The following is a 21171-nucleotide window of genomic DNA, read 5'->3' as shown; positions in this document are numbered from 1 at the left end:
AAAGGTGACAAACATCCTTGGATTCCATAGCACAGAGGGGACATCTACTCGGAAATTGATGACCAAGTTTATATAGCCGATCATGCGTCATTAATCGACTTTCGACTGCACATCTCAAAGCTGCCTGGTCCAGATTAGTTTCATCACTGCATCCTTCTGTTTTTTAATTCGCAGTGTGTCCCACACAGACCTTACAGAAAATTTGTTATTTGGGAGCCAGTGAATCTGGTCTGACTTACCTGGATCCCAAACTTGGGCATTCACAGCAGCTTTGATCGATGCTGGCACTTGCAGGACTGAGTCCACATATGAGCATTGTGGAGCTTTTACCTTTATGTGCCTTACAGGACGTTGCTAGTGTTCTGAGGTATCTGATGAATCAGGATTCCTTGTTGACACCAAAATTCGATATGGGACCCATTGCCAATGCTCCATCGAACTTGTTCCCGAAAGCTGGGTGCCCCCACCTTAACTCTTTTTCAACCGTGTGAACCTCTCTGTTCGTGACTGGGAGTTCGATGCGTTAGCTTGAATCACTGTAACAGGGCTCACCTGCTCTCGTCTGCCTCCATCAACTACTTGAGCCCATGAAATCCTCGCCTCAGATGAAGCCCCTTAGAAGTCCATGATTTCTGCATTAACCGCTGACCCCACCGAAGTTGGGGAAGTGGCAGTAACTCTCCCATTGACGCCAAGGAGAGGCCAACCTCCTGGATCAATCGCTCTGTTATCGTCACTTTCAACCGTCTCTCCTTCCTCCATCTTTACTTTTGCACTGCCAACTCCTACCAAACTGCAACATCCCACCTTTGTTCCAACAATCAGAGCGTCAGAGTTCATCATAAAAGGTTGATATTTGATGCTATCGAAGGCATGAAACTATTGAGTATAAATTACATTATTTTTATTTTCTTATAATTTTCTTTAGATCGGTCCTTTGGATGTAATCTATAATGTTTATTTAGTATAAAACGAGTTTTGAATCACCCCACGCATTTTTACGCTGTCAGGACAATGATCTTTAAGTACGACAGGCAGCCGCTAGGTCTATGATCCTGGGGTGGTTTCTCAGTGTAAATATAAAAAAAAAATCATGTGATTGTAGCATGTATGAGCTTCAAAATCAATGGCTCATAATACACCAAAATTTCACAACACAAAAAATAACACGATTCAAAGTTTGATCGTTAAACGTATGATTTTCAGTTCAGCAGTTTCGTGTCTTCAATAGCACCAAGTATTAACCCGAACATAAGAATGTAAAAATATTTGATGTAAATAAAGATATAAAAGAGAACTGTTTTCATCTTTATCTGTTTTCAAAATATCGGCGATATTTGCGAGAGAGGCCGCACTATCCTCTCGAAGAAGGCCCACCTCACCTCATATGGCGGCCCCACCTCTCCTTCATGAAAAAATAACTATATGTAAGAGAAGCGTCGGCATTCCGGTCTTCAACTTGCGAGTTGCAGGCAGAGCTTCGTTGGGGAATCGGGCGAATGGGGAGATGGAGAGCCTCTCAGAGCTTCGCCCGCCTTTGCTACAATCGTTTACTTGGTCGCCCCCACGATTCAATTTGTGGGTACCCAAGAATTCCTCATGTTGATTCAGGTATCCGCTTCATCCATCAACTGTTCCCGTATTTGAGAGAGAGAGACTACATATTCATTTTTAAGGGAACATGTTCGATCATGTCGCCATGACGTCGTAATCAGTAGAAAACACCATTTTTCCTTTTTTTTTGAATTTTTGGTAGATCAGACCTCACAGATGCGATCTTCAAGGTTTGTTTAGTAAGAAATGGGTTTTAGATCGCGCAATTAAGGCGTGTAAGCAGGTTTTTCGACAGCTTGAAAAATCAACGACTTGCAATGTTCAAAATTCTCACAGTGCAAAACAATCATGTTTCTGCGCTGAAATTACACGATCGAAGTTGTGATCCTTAGCACCAGAGCTAGCATGCTGAACATGTCTATGTGCTCAGAATCAGATTGACTCGATACATCTCGTGCTCATGATTTCATGCTAGATTGGATGGTTATGGCACCGCGACCAAATATTACCCCTTACATGATCCATTTTTTCTATTTCTAAACATGATATTACTTTAATTTTTGCATGACATATTTGCTATATATCATGCTAGAAATGTTCAAGTTTAGCATTTGAAGTTGGACCACTAACTGCCATCATGAAGCCAACCCTGGAATGCAGACTGTCACTAGGCTAATGATATCCAGAATTTAGATAGCATTGGACTGTTTTTACACATTCTGAACATCTGCACACACTCCTTTATGTGCCGCAGCCTTGGACTTCATAAACAAAAAGACTGTTTAGACCATTAGCTGCAAAAGTGAAAATATAGCTTTAAATTTTCTGTTTTTTTCTTGTGTAAAGATTCTTATTACTCTAGGAACTCTTGCTCCCAGCTGTTGGTAAGACATAATTTATGTCGTACTTCCTCTTTAACCATTCACGAATCCTAGCCTCCACAAAGTGTAATTTCTTAAGCAACTTTTACCCAGCTCATTTCCCGGTAATGTTGTCATCCCACCAACTAGAGGCATGCCCCCTTATACCTTGGAAAACACATGCACTAGTTCTTGAAAATAAGCCTACATTTATGCGAGAGGACATTAGCTCTAGATCATGATAAGCTGATGTGTAGATTAAGTCATATAAGTATATGCATGTGACTTGTGGAAGTTAACAATTTGGCGACATCTTTTAGCATGTTAATGTATAAATATTTGTTACTAATTATTGGTAATTTCCTGCATGGTATGTAATGCCAAAGGAGCATATGGTATTTAGTAACAAATATGCAACTTCATAGTGCTAAATGAATTATGCAATCGATGTTTCCCTTCAAGTTAACTTCCACACATATTTTTATGTGTATGTGTTTGTGCTAATAAACTTGAAGGAAACCTGAACATTTCTTTCAGCCTGTTTATGCATCTCTTTTGTATTAACAAACTTGAAGTTTATTTTTTACAATCATACACACATGCATGTATTTGCATGCCACGTGTGTTGCATAAGACAGATGAGGGAAATTTCCCATGCAATCTGATGTTTGTCACTGGTTTCTCTATATTTTCTCAATCAGAACCTCTGCTTTCATCTTCTCATTTGAACATGTTTGTGCATGACTTTCTTTAAATGCCATAATGCAATGTAACTTCCAAAAGAGAGTTTGCTAAAATTTATGCAGGTATTCAACTGAAGGAAAAACATGAAATCATCTATGACTCTTTGAAGGGAAACAGGCAAAAATTTTGCCCTTCAAGTGATGTAGGTCTAGGTGGGATTTGGAGGATCACAAACAGATTGTTTGGTTCTTTGGCCTCAAAAGTTTCACGGAACCCTTCATTTTCTAAAATTACTCCAGAGGATATAAACCATTTCCAGAAGATACTGGGTGTCAAAAATGTTATTCAAGATGAGGATAGATTGTTGGCTGCAAACACGGATTGGATGAAAAAATACAAAGGCTCAAGTCGTCTTTTACTTCAACCTTGTAGCAGAGAAGAGGTGTGATGTTTCTATGATTAAGTAATATCTTGCTAAGTGCCAGAGTTCTGCATTCTTTTCATCTGTAATTGACATCTTCATATTGATGTGATTGTTTCTTATCTGTTTCTTTTGGTGTGCCACTATACAATTATTTGTTTTAGCTTGCTTTGCATTAGCATCTTCTTGCTTCTTCATTCAACTGGACAATAACTAGTATCAAGAGTAATGTGTTATATTACGTCTTCTTGAATGTTAAAGTTCTGGTTTTATCCTGTGCATGCATACACATATATTTATAAGTGATTTGTTCAAAGACTGTTGTTGTGCACATGTTTATATTGTTTTGATTCCTGTGCCCCAACCATTATTTCTCAATGTTGAATTTTTTATAGTTTTTGTTTTTTCTTTACTGTACTGTTAGATTAATAGGAAATTGAAGTGTGCTTCTCTTTCTGCTAATGTTTGTGTAATGAAAATGAAAATAGAAGGAAATATGATTGTATTTGGACATTCCAGAATAACCAAATCCAATTGGACACTTTGGGTGTTTGTCTTGTTATCTTATCTTGTGCTAGACATAAACATGGACTTCTGTGATTGTATGTTGTAGGTCGAGGAATGAATGTACAGAACCTACTGATAATTATTGTGTTGAGATGAAGATGCTTCTCATTTGATTGAAATTATCACGGGAAACTCATTATGTTCATGCTGCGTACTATTGAGAAAAACTTTGAGAATGCAATCCTGGCATAACTTTAGACATGAAAAAGGAAGAGAAATACTGACATAAATATCAACTCAGAAGGAAATATCATGCATAAAATCAGACATGCCGTGTGTGAGATTTATGGTATTCCAGAAATATTCAGCAGAATAGCGGAGACAACACAAAGGAGTTAGGGCTGTATGATGGCATGATTCCCAATGTGGGTCGTGCCCTATTCCTTTCCATTATATGCTGAAAACAGAAAATAATTTACAGGACAATAATACCCCTACTAATACAACTACAAAACTGTACAGAAGAGGGGTACATAACAGAGTTACCGGAAGCTTTTTGGGTAGGTGGGAAGCACGCTTCCTAGAAACTCGCTTCGGAAGCACGATACTCCTCGCTTCCGAAACTTCATGGGAATCTCGATTCCCCCACGCTTCTTCTATTTTTCCCACACACATGGTCTATGTTTCCTATATGCTTTTCTCATGTTTCTTTTCATGTTTTTCATGTATTTCCTCTCACGCTTCCACTCACTTCCCATGTACTTTCTCTAAATTGATAACCATCATTCTTAGATTTTAACAAAAAATTAACTCTTTTACTGAAAAAGCATGAAATATAAGAATAATCAATTTTATTTAAGTTTTTATTTGCTTCTTGTTCGATTCCTATTCAGTTGCCATATTACTTCATTTTTTATTCATATTTCGCTTTATAATTGATACTTCGCTTCCCGTTTCCTATAACTTTCAAAATGCCTCGCTTCCCACTTTTGCTTCCCATATTGTTTCCCGCTTTCGCGTCTGCTTCCTAGTTTGGCAACCTTGGTACATAATGCAAAAACAAATAGGCAAATACAGTCCATAATATAAACATGGATCAGGTAATCGGATCCAGCTCCAAATTACGTCACATCCAAATAATCTTCCTCAAGTTGTACATAGTCTTTTATCATAGAAAACTTGCTTTTCAGAAACCATAATCTTTGTCTAGTCAATCCCTTTATGAAAAGGTCAGGTAGTTGATCTTTCGTTCTAACAAATTTGGCCTCCAACTCTTGATCTTCAATGTTTTTTCTGATGAAATGTTTGTCTATTTCAATATGCTTAGTCTTTCCATGATGCATAAGATTCAAGGATATCTTGATTGCACTTTGTTTATCACAAAGAGGAATGAACCATGGAATCACTTCTCCCAAATCATTCAAAAGGTATCTAATCCATGTAATTTTGGCAGCCACAACAGCCATGGATCGATATTCTGCTTTTGTACTAAACCTAGCTATTGTCTTTTGCTTTTTGCTGCTCCATGAGACCAATTTTTTTCTAATAAAAACTCGATAACCGGATACTGACCTCTCATCTGCCCAATCTGCATCAGAAAAGGACACAATAGTCAAAACATCTTCCTTTTACCTTTTCCTTCCTTGTGGGCAGACCGAGGCTCATGCATGCAATACCTGATTAACAACAAAGACAATGTTCAGACGAGTGAATGCGAAATATTGCAACATACCAACCACACTTCGGTATTCAGTCGAATCTACATAAAGTTCTCTTTCATTTGCACTAAGTTTCTGATGTATAGGGCTAGGAGTAAGCACTGGTTTTGCAATCTCTCATTCTTATCTTGACTAAGAGATCAACCATGTATTTATGTTGCATCAATCTGTGCTCTTCACAATTGCTATCTGCTTCAACCCCAAGAAAATATCTCAATTCACCAAGATCTTTTATTTTGAACCATTTATTTAAAGTCTTTCACGTCATCAACATGCTGATTAGAACTCGCTGTGATGTTTATATCATCCACGTAAATAAGAAGCAGGGTAATAAAGTTTCCCCCCTTGAAAAGTGGATAATCCAAAGGAGAATGGTAGAATCCATACCTCTTCATCTCTAGAGAGAAGCTTTCAAACCAAGAGCAAGAAGCTTGTTTGAGCTCATATATGGATCTTTTCAACCTGTACATGTGTGTTCTTGGGCTCTTCTTGTTTCTCAATTTGAGTCAAGAACATCTGAAAATCAGCACTTAAGTGTTCATAACTCACCCATCTTTCAATGGGACGTCTCACTCTAGTAGATATTCTTATCTGCGGTAACTGATGTTGATTTTCTTTCTTGATTTGTGGCTGTTCATTATTGTTGTGAGCTTTCTATTTCTCCTTGAATACACGTATCATTTCCTTGAATCTCGTAGATGTCCCACCTACCATCTGCCTCATTCTACCCATGATTCTCTTCATGTTAATTGTGAACAATTTCTTCAATAGTAGGTAAGGGTGTCAACAGGTCGGATTTGTTTCAAACCCAGGTGGAACCAGACCTGGCCCTAATTTTGGGTATGGTATCGGATCTGGACCCGAGTCTAATCAGACCACCATAAGAGAAACCATACCTGGATCCGATAAGAACTACATGAATCAGACCCATTAAAACCATATTTTTTATCATTTTTACATTGAAAAATTATGGGTCTTAATCGGAACTCGGGTCGGGCCCGGGTTTGGTATAAAATTTCACAAACTAAACCCGGATCCATGTATTAATCAGACCTTTGGGTCTGGACCCAGGTTCTAATTGGGTCTTCTTATTTATCACCATACCTGGTTTGGTTCGGGTTTGGGTAAACCAGACCCATTGACACCCTTAATAGTGGGTAAATGAACGCTTTGACTCAAATCTTCATGGCTCATGGAAGCAAAAATATCAACACTTAGCCATGGTTGATAAATTTCAACATCTTTGTTGTCCTGCAACAAATGATCACTGAAAATGCCCAAAGAATTGTTTTCATCAAATATAACATTCTTTGAAATTTTATCTTTCCGTGTATCAAGATCATAACACTTAAAGCCTTTATAATCATCAACATATCTAACAAATCTACAAGCCCGAGCTTTCTTCTCAAAATTTTTTCTCTGTGTGTTGTCAATATGGACGTAGCAAATACATCCGAAGACCTACAAGTCATTGTAATCTGGGTGTTTCCCAAACAAGGCAAAGAAAGGGGATTTATTTTCAAGGATTCTCATAGCCTATTTATAACATGTACTTTCGTACGAACTGCTTCTGTTCAAATTTTTATCGAGATATTACTGGCATGGATCAGGGACAAATCGCTCTCAACAATATGACAATGCTTCCTTTCAACCACACCATTTTGTTGGGGTGTTTGCAGGCAAGAAATTCTATGGTTAATTCCATTACTCTAAAGATAATCAATAAATTTTTTCGACGAAAATTCACCTTCACACTGGAAGTTAATGATGCTAGAAGAGAACTGATTTTGAATGAAAGCATAAAACTTACAAAATAGATTAAACACCTCAGACTTTTGTTTTATAAAATAAATTCATGTAAATCGAGAGTAAGTATCAATGAAAGTGACATAATAGCGACTTTCTAAGAAAGACAAAACGGGGTCAGGTCCCCAAACATCACAATAAATGATCTCAAAAGGTTTCAAAGCTCTGTTATTATAAGAATTAAATGGAAGTTCACGACTCTTGCATAATTGATTGTAATGAAATAAGCGGAAATAAACACAATGTCCTACAATGGACATTCACAAACAAGATGCAAAGAACAAGTCCACAATAGACAAATACAAAGCCAACAAGGGCTTGCTAAAAAGAAGGATCTTATAAAGCAAAAGAGGTTTGAAAAAGCCACACGTTACAAAGGGGTTTACCCCTCTATTTATAAGCAAAAGAGAGAGAGTGAGAGAGGGCATTGGGGGGCCCAACAAGGAGTTGTTGGGCCCCCAACAGTCATATTTGTGACCGTTGGGGGTCCAACGACTCTTAGTTGGGACCCTCAATGCTTATGCATTAATTGCATTTACAATTAGGATAAGAAAAATAAAAATAGGGAAAAGAAAAAAAAAGGAAAATAAAAAAAGACTAAAATGCCCCTATTGGGCAGAATTATAGAAATACTGATGCAGTGGAGGAATCAGCGTTGATGCTGTTGACGTTGATTGGTGAAGGCGCGCGTGCAGTAAAGAGGAAATCAGCTTTGACACTGTTGACGTTGGCTAATGAAAGCATGACCCTCACGGTGGTGCGTTGGCAGAAATGAGAGAATGCCCAAAACGAGAAAGATGGGCCTCAAAAACTTTTATTTGATTAATAAACCCAATGAACAATGTACGTAACTATAGACTGACAGGGAACTAACAATGAAAAGTTAAAAGAAAAAAAAGAAACAACTGATACGATTGAAAGGAAGAAAACAATTTAGAAAAAAAAGAAGGGAAAACTGTTGAAGACAAAATACGGCTGCTGCCAGTTCTGAATAATCTCTGCCTGCACACAAAACCCTAGAGGGGTTTTTAAAGACTTTGGCTGGATCCGGGTACGGGTCCGGCCCCGGCCCCACTGCTGCTTTGGCATGATGTTGGATCTGGAGCTGTCCGACTCGTATTCTCTATGCTTGCCTGGCGTTGGTACACAGTGGTACCTCTCCTCCATGTCTTGGAACCAGTATGGGAATTGGATCCACTGCTTGGATCCGATTCTCAGAGTGCAAATCCAGTCCTCTACGTGAGTCACGCTGTATGAACCTGGGTCCTTCTTGCTCTGCATCATTCTCCCTTGGTTGGGAAAAAGTCGTCTCCGACGACTTGTTGTTCTCACAGGAAGCACTTAGATCATGCATAGTAAATGTAGGAGGAAAATGCCAATTTTCGGGCAGCTCAAGGAGGTAAGATCGGTCTAGTAGGTTCGAGAGACGGGGAAGCTCGGGCTCCTTGGTGGGAAGAAGAATTATCTTGTGGCCCTGAAAAACAAATGTGTATGTGTTCCTACTGTAATGAAGTGCCAAATGAAAAGAGCAACGTCTCCAAGCGAAAGCACGAAAGCACGCACATACACAAGATGCCACTAAAGGGCAAAATAAACCATAAAAGTGGTCAAGCACAAAAAGAAGATAAAAAAATATATCTCACTTCATAGAATGCTTCAAGAGAAGCTTGGTAAATACATGGGGCTGTGCCCCTTATTTATACACAGCAAGGGACCCAAGGAGGGGCTCCCATAGAGTCGTTGGAGCCCCTCCAACGGTCATATTTATGACCGTTGGAGGGGTCCAACGACTCTATGTGGACCCCTCTTAAGTGAATAAAAACAAAAAAAGAAAAAAGCAAAAAAAGGAAAAAGAATAAAGGAAAAAGAAAAAGAGAAAAGCATATCAATGATATGCGTGTATAGGGTGAAATTACAGAAATACCCCTATCGGGTTTTACAAAATAAATATATATATATTTATATATATAGATAGACACATAGACATATATATATTATATATATGTGTATGTGTCGTAATCTATGTATATAGATATATATATATATATATATATAAATATACATCATATTTTAACACCCCCCCTCAAACACATGGTGAGATCACCGAGAGTTTGCTAAGGAGGAAGTAGAAGCGAGGCGAAGGCAAAGCTTTGGTGAAGAAGTCCACCAACTGATATTCGGTAGGAACATATGGAAGTTGAATGGTGCCTCGTAAAAACTCGTCTCGAACATAATGACAGTCCATCTCAATATGCTTCGTTCGTTCGTGAAAAGTGTGATTGCTAGCGATATAAATGGAGCTCTTGTTGTCACAGCATAGCTTTGAGGGAGTTGAGAATGAGACACCCATATCTTTAAGTAAGCTTCTTAACCATATAATCTCAGTTGTGGTAGTGGCCATCGCACGATATTCGGCTTCAGTAGATGAGAGAGAAACTTTACGCTGCTTTTTACACCTCCAAGAGATAAGTGACTCCCCAAGAAACACACAATAACCTGTGGTAGAAATACGATCATCGGGGTTACCCCCCCAATCAGAGTCAGTATACGCAAGTAAAGTAAGAGGTGAAGAAGAGGATAAGAATACTCCCTTAGTTATGAAATCTTTTAGATATCTGATAATCCTCATTACTGCTGCCATGTGAGTGGTGGTAGGAGCAGTCTGAAATTGGCTTGCACTATGAACAGCATGGGAAATGTCAGGCCTGGTAATAGATAAATATGTTAAGGATCCAATCAATTGACGATAAGGCGTGGGATCTGCTAAAGGAGTGCCATCATTGGCTCTCATCTTGGCATTGATCACTTCTGGAGTCTCCACCCTTTTGTCATCTGTTAGCCCAGACCTAGCAATAATATCAGAGGCAAGCTTCATCTGAGATAGGACATACCCCTTGGGGGAGTATGCAACTTCAATTCCTAAGAAATACCTCAAAAAACTCAGATCAGACATATCAAAATTTTTCTTAAGAATATTTTTAATAAGATCAATACCTTTCTTATCATTACCTGTGATAATCATATCATCAACATATAATAACAAAATGGTTATGTATTCATTAGAGGATTTAACAAACAAAGCAGTATCAATGTAACATGAGGAGAAACCATTATCAAGAACTACTTTGCTAAAAAGATCATACCAAGCTTTTGGCGCTTGTTTTAACCCATAAAGAGCTTTGTTTAATTTTAGAATATTGCCTTTCCCAATTTCAAGACCCGGCGGAGGATCCATAAGAACTTCTTCACATAAAGTTCCATTTAAGAAAGCATTTTTAACATCAAGTTGGTATATAGGCCATTGTTTGATGGATGCTAAGGCAATTAAGGTTCGTACACTAGTCATTCTGGCCACGGGAGCAAAGGTTTCTTCATAATCAATCCCATATTCTTGGGCATAGCCTTTTGCTACCAAACGAGCTTTGTATCTTTCAAGAGACCCATCACATTTAGTTTTGACTTTATATACCCATTTGCCTTCTTCCCTAAAGGTTGAGGAATAATGCTCCAGGTTTGGGCCTTGTTAAGAGCCTCTAATTCGATTTTCATGGCTTCAATCCAATGTGGGTGATCTTTAGCTTCCTTGAAAGAGGAAGGTTCATGATACGAATGTACTTACATAAGACAGGTCCTATAATTCGGAGAAAAAGATTCATAGGACACAAACTTTTGTGGTGGCCTACTGGTACGAGAAGATCTCCTAGGTAGATGGTTGTCAGTAGATTCTTCTAAAGAAAAGTCTTGAGAGTATCTGTCAATAGCAGGTTGATGTTCATTTCCTATCCGCCGAGTATAGACATTTATATCATTAAGGTTTTCATTTTGGGAGGTATTATCATGTTGTTGTATATTATTATAATGTGAAATCCCATCACAACTAGTATCACAAAAAATAGCCTCAGGAGACTCAATTCTAGGAGCTAAGTCAAATAAAAAAGAATAATCGATGTCTTCCTTAGATGTGTGGATATCGAAACCATTTTGTTCTTCAATAAAGTTTACATTTCTCGACACATATAATTTATTGTTTCGAATATCATAACATCTATAGCCTTTTTTATTCTCACCATAGCCAATGAACACACATTCAATAGCTTTAGGTGACAACTTATCTTGTCCTAGACTAAGTACAAAACATTTGCATCCAAAGATTCTTAGTCTATTAAAATCGGGAGTAATTTTAAATAATTTTTCAAAGGGCGAAACATTTTTCAAAGAGGAAGAGGGCATACGATTCACAAGATATGTTGCAGTAAGAAGAGCTTCGGCCCAAAAGTTTTTAGGAACACATTTAGACACAAGAAGAGTTCTTGTGGTTTCAATTAAATGCCTATGTTTCCTTTCCGCAGGACCATTTTGTTGCGGAGTTTTAGGACAAAGATCGTTGGTGCAAAATTCCATTTGTTTTAAAATAATTTTGGAAGTCTTTAGACATGTATTCTCCTCCTGAGTCGGATCTAAAAATGGCTATATTGTGTTGGAATTGGTTTTGAACAAGAGCGTGAAACTCTTTAAAACTAGTGAAGACATCGGATTTATTCTTGATAATATAAACCCATGTGTATCTAGTAAAATCATCAATAAAAGAAACATAGTAAGAGAAGCCTCCTTTGGACATAACGGGTGCCGGTCCCCATACATCGGAATGCACAAGTTCAAAAGGCCTTTTTGACACAAAATTGCTATGAGAATATGGAAGAGAGTGAATTTTCCCAAGAATACAATCATTGCATGTAAAAGTATTTGTATTACAAAATTTTTCCAAAAATGGAAAAATGTACAATTTGGAAATACTAGGGTGCCCAAGTCTCCTATGCCAAGTCTCAATATCTTTGGATTGAACATGATTACAAAATGATTTGGATGGCAAAGACAAAAAATCCATATAGTAAAGGTCCCCTCTTCTATGGCCTTGCCCAATCCGCTTCCCGGACCGGAGATCCTGCACATAGCAATGGGTTGGTGAAAAAGAGACATTACATTCAAAATTGGTAATTTGAGAGACGGAAAAAAGATTTAGATTAAGTTTTGGGATGATTCGTATTTTGGGAACAAAAAATTCTTTGTTTTGGTCATAACCAATACCCTCAACATTTAAAGAAGTTCCATCGGCGGTGGATACATATGATTTAAATTTATTGAGACTTGGTTTTGACAAAAGTGATGCATTTGGAGTCATATGGAAAGAGGCACCCGAATCAAGAATCCAAGAAGACATACCTGGGAATGAAGAAATGGCGGCACCGGAAGTGGAAGGTGAGGATGATGATGTAGAGGCGTTCATCTTCATAAATTGTTGGAGAGTTTCGGTTAGATGAGCGATGGAATCCTTTGTCACCATCCTTCTTTGAATCTTCATTGGTGATTGGAGTAGTTTCTCCCACGGAAGCTACCTTCTTCTTGAATTTAGGGCAATCGGGACGAATATGGCCCGGTTCATTACAATTATGACAAATGATTTTCCTTCCTCCACCATTATTCTTCCAAAAATGTGGTGGTTTATATGATCTTACATTGTTGCCGGGTCTAGACACGGCATGTACTTCATCCACATCCCTTTTTAAGGCCAAACGAGTTTCTTCTTGACATAAATCGGCCAAAATATCGCTTAGAGGAGTAGAGGCTCTATGAAGTAGAGATCCTCTAAGTTGTTCAAATTCGGGACGAAGCCCATGAATAAATTGAAAGAACCTCTCTTTTTCCATTTGCTCTTGTCTCATAGCAATAGCACTTCCTTCCCATTGCGGTTCGAGAAGGACAAGTTCATCCCATAAAGAGGATAGGGCACTATAATAGTCCCTAATGCTCATATCACCTTGCTTGGTAGCTCTTACCTTTTCTTGAAGAAAAAAGTGCCTAGCAAGGTCTCTTTGAGTGTACATACCTTTCATGAAGAACCATGCTTCATTAGCCTTCTTGAATTTTGCAAGATTTGCACAAATCTTCAATTCGACGTTATTCATGAACCATGCTAAGATTTTAGCATGTTCACTTTTCCAATCTTCCATTTTAGAAGAGTAATCAAGAATAGCCTTTTCTTTTTCTTCTTCATTCAAGGCTTTTTCTTCACCTCCTTCAAATTTAGTTAACTTTAGTTGTGGTTCCGGAATGGTTCCACATACATAACCCCAAAGCCTTTTACCTTTGAGATTATTCTCCATAGCGGCCGCCCACATGCGATAATTGGTCCCATCCAATTTGAATGAGAGATCGATTTTTGCATCTTTGTTGGCCATTAGAAGAAAAATTTATAAGACAAGAGAGTGGAGAGGTATTACTTGTCAATGGAGGATCCAATGAAGTCTTCTTAGCCAAGGCTCTGATACCATGTAATGAAGTGCCAAATGAAAAGAGCAACGTCTCCAAGCGAAAGCACGGAAGCACGCACATACACAAGATGCCACTAAAGGGCAAAATAAACCACAAAAGTGGTCAAGCACAAAAAGAAGATAAAAAAATATATCTCACTTCATAGAATGCTTCAAGAGAAGCTTGGTAAATACATGGGGCTGTGCCCCTTATTTATACACAGCAAGGGACCCAAGGAGGGGCTCCCATAGAGTCGTTGGAGCCCCTCCAACGGTCATATTTATGACCGTTGGAGGGGTCCAACGACTCTATGTGGACCCCTCTTAAGTGAATAAAAACAAAAAAAGAAAAAAGCAAAAAAAGGAAAAAGAATAAAAGAAAAAGAAAAAGAGAAAAGCATATCAATGATATGCGTGTATAGGGTGAAATTACAGAAATACCCCTATTGGGTTTTACAAAATAACTATATATATATTTATATATATAGATAGACACATAGACATATATATATTATATATATGTGTATGTGTCGTAATCTATGTATATATATATATATATATATATATATATATAAATATACATCATATTTTAACACCTACGACCGTCATGAATGGTTTTATATTTGAATTGCCAGGGATGCCCCAAAAGGATGTGGCACACACTCATAGGGGCCACATCACACCACACTTCATCGTGGTAATGCTCCCCCATGGAGAATCGAACTAGGCAACGCAGGGTGATGGGTACCTCGTTCCCTTTTTTGAACCATGTCATTGTATAGGGTTGGGACAGTTTTTCTGTTTTTAATCTCAAGGCGGACACAAGATTCTCGGACACCATATTCTCACATGCCCTAGTATCAATGATAACATTACATGCGCGCCCCTCATAGTTGCACCGGGTTCTTAAAATATTATTCTGCAACCATTTTGTCGGGGTCGACTCTCAGGATGTGGTCAACACATGATGGGTGGTTAACAAATTTTCGATGCTGCCATCGAACTCTACGACCTTCACCTCGTCATTCCTCTCAACAAGCGACTCACCCTCACTCTCACTGTCAGACGCAGACTCAACAATGCCCTCTGCTAGATGAGTGTTCTTATTCATGGTGGGACTCTTGGACGCAATATGACCTAACTCTTTGTAATGAAATGGTGGTCTTCAACAAATGCACAAATAACTCACAAACAAGTGTCTATTGGAGACACTACAAGCATGACCCTTGAAAGGGTATAAAAGGAAGAACACTTGAAAAATAAATAGTACTTTATTCATGAACAAAATGCTTAAGAAGCATGGTGCTTTACATTGAAGGGGTTCACCCCTATATATACAAAAAGTGGAAGAGAGAGGAGAGCTCATTTTGAGCTCTCCAAAAGAGACGTTGGATTCCAACGTCTCTTAATATAGCTGTTGGACTACAGTCCAACAACATTTATTATTATAGCTGTTGGACTATAGTCCAACAACATTTATTATAGCTGTTGGACTACAGTCCAACAGCTATTTGCATAGTCAAGTTCCAACAGGAACTTGACTGGATCAAATATCTAGTTTCTATTGAACTAGATGCTAAAAAAGAAAATAAAGAAAAATATAAAAAGAAAATAATAAAAGAAAATATAATAATATTAAATAATATATATATATATATATATATATATTATAGTTTACATTTTAACACTCCCCCTCAAACTTACGGTACAATGAGCGAAAGTTTGTCTAAGAGGAAGTGAAATCTGGGAGCAGCGAGAGGCTTGGTGAAGAAGTCTGCTAATTGATATTCTGATGTAACATATGGCAGATCAATGGTTCCATGTAAGTATTCTTCTCTGACATAGTGACAATCCATCTCAATGTGTTTAGTGCGCTCATGGAATGTCCGGTTGTTTGCAATGTAGATCGCACTTTTGTTGTCACAGCACATCTTTGAAGCTTGCGTTGCTTTAGCTCCCATATCCGCTAGCAATCGTCTGAGCCAAACAACATCCATAGTGGTGGTTAGATCGCACTTTTGTTGTCACAGCACATCTTTGAAGCTTGCGTTGCTTTAGCTCCCATATCCGCTAGCAATCGTCTGAGCCAAACAACATCCATAGTGGTGGTTGCCATGGCTCTGTATTCAGCTTCGGTGAAGGAAAGAGAGACTTTCTGCTGCTTCTTGCACCTCCACGAAATTAAGGTTTCACCTAGGAACACACAAAAACCAGTAGTTGAGTGTCTATTATTGGGATCACCTCCCCAGTCAGCATCAGTATATGCAATTAAATTTAATGAAGATGAAGCAGACAAGAAGAGTCCTCGTGAAAGAGAGGATTTTAAGTATCTAATAATACGCAAAATCGCTTCCATGTGCACGGAGGTGGGAGCATGCTGAAACTGACTGACTGTATGAACCACATGAGTTATATCTGGCCTAGTAATGGAAAGATAAGAAAAAGCTCCAACAAGCTGTCTATAAGGAGTAGGATCATCAAGAAGTTCTCCATCATCAATTTTCATTTTAACATTGACAACTTCTGGAGTGTCTACTTTCTTATCATCTGTAATTCCAGACCTGAAAACAATATCAAGAGCAAATTTAGATTGAGATATCAAATACCCCCGAGGGGAATAAGCAACTTCAATGCCTAAAAAATATCTTAATAAACCTAAGTCAGTCATTTCAAAGTGAGTTTTAAGAAGAGATTTGATATTTGCAACTCCCTGTTTGTCGCCTCCGGTGATGATCATATCGTCCACATAGAGAAGAAGAATAATGATGACTGCATCAGATTTCTTAACAAACAAAGCAGTGTCAGTTAAACAAGGTTGAAAACCAATATCAAGCATAACATGACTAAATCGGTCATACCAGGCTTTTGGAGCCTGTTTAAGACCATAAAGAGCTTTTTCTAGACGAAGAGCTTTACCCTTAGGGATACTAATACCAGGTGGGGCTTCCATGTATACTTCTTCAACGAGATTCCCATTCAGGAAAGCATTTTTGACATCTAATTGAAAGATAGGCCATGTTCTAATGGAGGCCAAGGCTATTAAAGTTCTAACAGTGGTCATACGGGCCACAGGAGCAAATGTTTCTTCATAATCGATGCCATACTCTTGGGCATATCCTTTTGCTACTAAACGAGCCTTATATCTTTCCAGGGTCCCATCACTTTTGGTTTTGACTTTGTATACCCACCTACAACCTATAGGTTTCTTACTCGGAGGGATATCTTGTATCGTCCAAGTATTGGCCTTTTCTAGTGCATCCAATTCTATTTTCATGGCTTCTATCCATTCTATATGATTTTTTGCTTGAGAATAGGATGATGGTTCAACATATGATTGTATTAATGTAATGGCGGCCCTATACGTGGGTGAAAAAGATTCATAAGACACAAATTTTTCTGGAGGTTTAGAGATTCTAGACGTTCTTCTAGGTGAGACTTCAGAGTATTTTTGTAATGCACATGGAAGATTTTGCTCTCTACGTCTTGAATATTGTAGACTAACATCCCTATGGATTTGCTCTTCATTATCATCATTTTCAACAACAATAGGACTTTGATCATTGTCAAGGTCACATCCAACATCACATTCATTGGATTTTGAAGTTGGATCAATTAAAAACGAGTATTCAGTGACATCCTTGGATTTTTCAAATCCAAAGAAGCTTTCTTTTTCCAAAAAAGATACATTTCTTGACACATATAATTTGTCATTTTGAAAATCGAAACACCTGTAGCCTTTTTTATTATCAGCATATCCTAAAAAGGCACATGGGATTGCACGAGGAGAGAGTTTGTCATTTCTGTTGGTGAAAACAAAACATTTGCATCCAAAGACTCTTAATCTAGAATAATCTGGAGTTAAATTAACAAGCTTTTCTATTGGAGTTGTATTCTTTAATGAGGAAGATGGCATCCTATTAATGAGGTAGGTGGCAGTTAGGACCGCTTCAGCCCAAAAACTTTTTGGAACTTGATTTGCAATTAGCAATGTCATAGTAGTTTCCATAATGTGCCGATGTTTGCGTTCGGCTAGGCCATTCTGTTGTGGAGTGTGTGGACATGATCTTTGATGTGTAATACCATGTAAATTGAGATAGTCTTTGAATTCGTTGGACATAAATTCTCCTCCTGAATCAGTGCGAAAAACAGAAATATCATTTGAAACTTATTTTTAACCATTTTATGAAATATTTGGAAGTTAGCAAAGACATCAGATTTATGTTTAAGAAAATAAATCTAAGTATGTCTAGAAAAGTCATCAACAAAAATGACATAATATGTATAACCACCTTTGGAAATAACTGGTGAGGGGCCCCAAACATCCGAATGTATTAACTCAAGTGGTCGTGAGGAAACAAAAGTTCTACTAAGAAATGGTAACCTTTTCATTTTGCCAAGAATGCAGTCTTTACAAGAAAAATTTTCAGAATTACAAAATTTTTTCAAACTTGGAAAATATTGAATTTTAGACATATGAGGATGGCCAAGCCTTTTGTGCCATAAATCCAATTCTAATTTCTGAATATTATAACAAAATGCATTCTTGGGTAATTCCAAAAAGTCCATGTAATAAAGTCCTCATTCTCTATGGCCTTCCCCAATCAGCTTCCCTGACTGACGATCCTGTACCCAACAACCATGAGAAGAGAAGGAGATATTACATCCATAATCAGATATTTGCGAGACAGATAAGAGATTCAAATTAAGTTTAGGGATATATCTAACTTCTGGGATAAAAAATCTTTTGGATTTTTGAAGATTTTCAAAACATCCTATTCCTTTTACTTCAAGAGATGTGCCATCGGCTGTAAAAACCTTTGACACACTTGAGTTATTTTTAAGACATTCGGATAGACTATTAACATTTGGGGTCATATGAAAAGAAGCATCAGAATCTAAAAGCCAAGGAAAGTTACCTGGACCGGAGAAAGATGCAACTGCCGCTCCAGTTGAGGCTTCGGTTGAAGAGGATACCCCTTTGAGAAGAGGTTGAAGGATTTCCATCAGTTGAGCCATAGACACAGGTGCATCTTGATCTTTTGACTCAGATTCAACAGATGCAACTCTTTTTTCTTCTCTTCTTTTTAACTTTGGACATTGAGGCCTATAGTGCCCCGGTTCATGACAATGATGACAAATAACTTTTCTTTTATCAAAAGTGTCGTTTTGCCTTCCAAAATGAGGCGGCTTGTAAGTACGAGTATGATTCCCCGGTCTAGATACAGCTGAAACGGAGTCATCATCAACTTTTGGACTACTTTTTCTAAGTCTATTTTCCTCCATAGTGAGCTCTTCTAGAGTATCAACAATAGAAGGAATTTTTCTACGATGTAAAAGGGCCGATTTGGTGGATTCAAACTCCGGCCTTAGACCATTCACAAATTGATAGAAATGTTCCATATCAAGTTGCTTTTGGCGAAGCTCGATGTCTTCGGCACAATGCCATTTGGGCTCAAGAAGAGCCAACTCTTCCCAAAGTTCGAACAACTCATTATAATATTCTCGAATAGTTTTATCTTTTTGAGTCATTGTCCGAACTTTATCTTGTAAATTGCATACATGTGCAATATCTTTAAGGGAATACATGTTTTTGTGGTATTCCCAAGCCTTATTGGCATGCTCAAACTTAGCTAGACTAGAGCATTTTTTAATGTCTATGCTATTGACGAGCCATGACATAATTTTTGCATGCCCTATCCTCCATTCTTTCCATTTCTTTTCATAAGTGGCTAACGCCTTACTCTTCTCTTCTTCCGTTAGAGGAACCTCTTTATCACCCTCTTTCTTGGTAAGAGATAGTTTAGGTTACAAATCGGAACCATCCACTATACCCCATAAACCTTTTCCCTAAATGTGGTGCTTCATAATCGAAGCCCACATTACATAGTTAGTATCATTTAGCTTCATAGGAATGATGGTGATCTTATCATTGTCATCCATCTTTTACAAGGGTAAGAGAGGAATAAATAGGAGGAGAGAGAGAAAAATAAAAAGAAAAGAAAAAGAGTAGACAAAGGAATAAGAGAGGATACAAAACCAAAATTTTTTATAGCACAAGTTCGCCTTTCTTCAAACAAATCTTCTTGAGCCAAGAACAAGGTGATGAAACACCTTTTGTAAATGTGACACGGAAATCGAGTCTGAAGCACTTCAAGATCTAAGGATTTCGTAGCTCTGATACCATGTAATGAAATGGTGGTCTTCAACAAATGCACAAATAACTCACAAACAAGTGTCTATTGGAGACACTACAAGCATGACCCTTGAAAGGGTATAAAAGAAGAACACTTGAAAAATAAATAATACTTTATTCATGAACAAAATGCTTAAGAAGCATGGTGCTTTACATTGAAGGGGTTCACCCCTATATATACAAAAAGTGGAAGAGAGAGGAGAGCTCATTTTGAGCTCTCCAAAAGAGACGTTGGATTCCAACGTCTCTTAATATAGCTGTTGGACTATAGTCCAACAACATTTATTATAGCTGTTGGACTACAGTCCAACAGCTATTTGCATAGTCAAGTTCCAACAGGAACTTGACTGGATCAAATATCTAGTTTCTATTGAACTAGATGCTAAAAAAGAAAATAAAGAAAAATATAAAAAGAAAATAATAAAAGAAAATATAATAATATTAAATAATATATATATATATATATATATATATATATATATATATATATATTACAGTTTACATTTTAACACTCTTGACACCTAAAACAATGAACAATGGACTCATTGGGCTTACCCTTGGATCTGGTGTGGTTCGCGGCTCCTGACTGATCGGGTTTGCTAGGGTCGACTCTTGGGGTGGACTTTGAGTCTTCTTTCCTAGGGGAGCTCGCTCCCCTGGTTGGGAAACTCAACTTGGGTTGACTGGACTGATCACTACGGGATGTTCTATGTTCCTGCCTTCTTTTCAGTTTCTCCTCCACATTCATGGCATAACTACTTGCCTGATCGAGTGACTCTATTGTGATGCAACTTAAGTCGTCAGAAATAGCAGAACGGAGACCAGAAATATACCTCGTGACCTGCTGACGGGCGGTCTCCTCGATCTGCACTCGTAGGGACAGACGATGAAACTCAACGGTGTACTCTGCCACAATACTGGTGCCTTGACGCAGCGTCAGGTACTTCTTGTAGGCCCTCTCATTGTGATCTGACAGCACAAACTTAGACTGCATCAACCACTGCATCTCTTCCCAAGTCTGTACGCGCTCTAATCTCTGTCGCTCTCTCGACCTCTTCATCTCAACCCATCATGTCTGTGCTAGGCCTCTCAACCGAGTAGAGGCTAGGGAGACACGACG

General features: G+C 38.1%; 1 protein-coding gene across 3 annotated transcripts in view; it reads left to right on the top strand.

Moving 5' to 3' along the window:
- The first annotated feature begins 1455 nt into the window (after window positions 1–1455).
- Window positions 1456–21171, top strand: part of D2HGDH (FAD-linked oxidases family protein) — a 74653-nt gene continuing 54937 nt past the window's right edge. For 2 of the 3 annotated variants that reach the window (XM_090016602.1, XM_090016601.1), the window contains exons 1-2: window positions 1465–1611; window positions 3221–3540. In XM_090016602.1, coding sequence (XP_089872728.1) covers window positions 1500–1611; window positions 3221–3540 — 432 coding nt within the window. In that variant the 5' untranslated portion in view covers window positions 1465–1499. Of the gene's footprint in view, window positions 1612–3220; window positions 3541–21171 lie in introns of all 3 variants that reach the window. The other variant, XM_090016600.1, reaches the window with a different exon arrangement.

This window comes from Nuphar pumila, chromosome 8 (assembly GCF_984573655.1).
Source record: "Nuphar pumila chromosome 8, dmNupPumi1.hap1.1, whole genome shotgun sequence".
Lineage (NCBI taxonomy): Eukaryota > Viridiplantae > Streptophyta > Magnoliopsida > Nymphaeales > Nymphaeaceae > Nuphar > Nuphar pumila.
The sequence above is the reverse complement of the archived record's forward strand: the minus strand, read 5'-3'. Positions and strand labels throughout refer to the sequence as shown.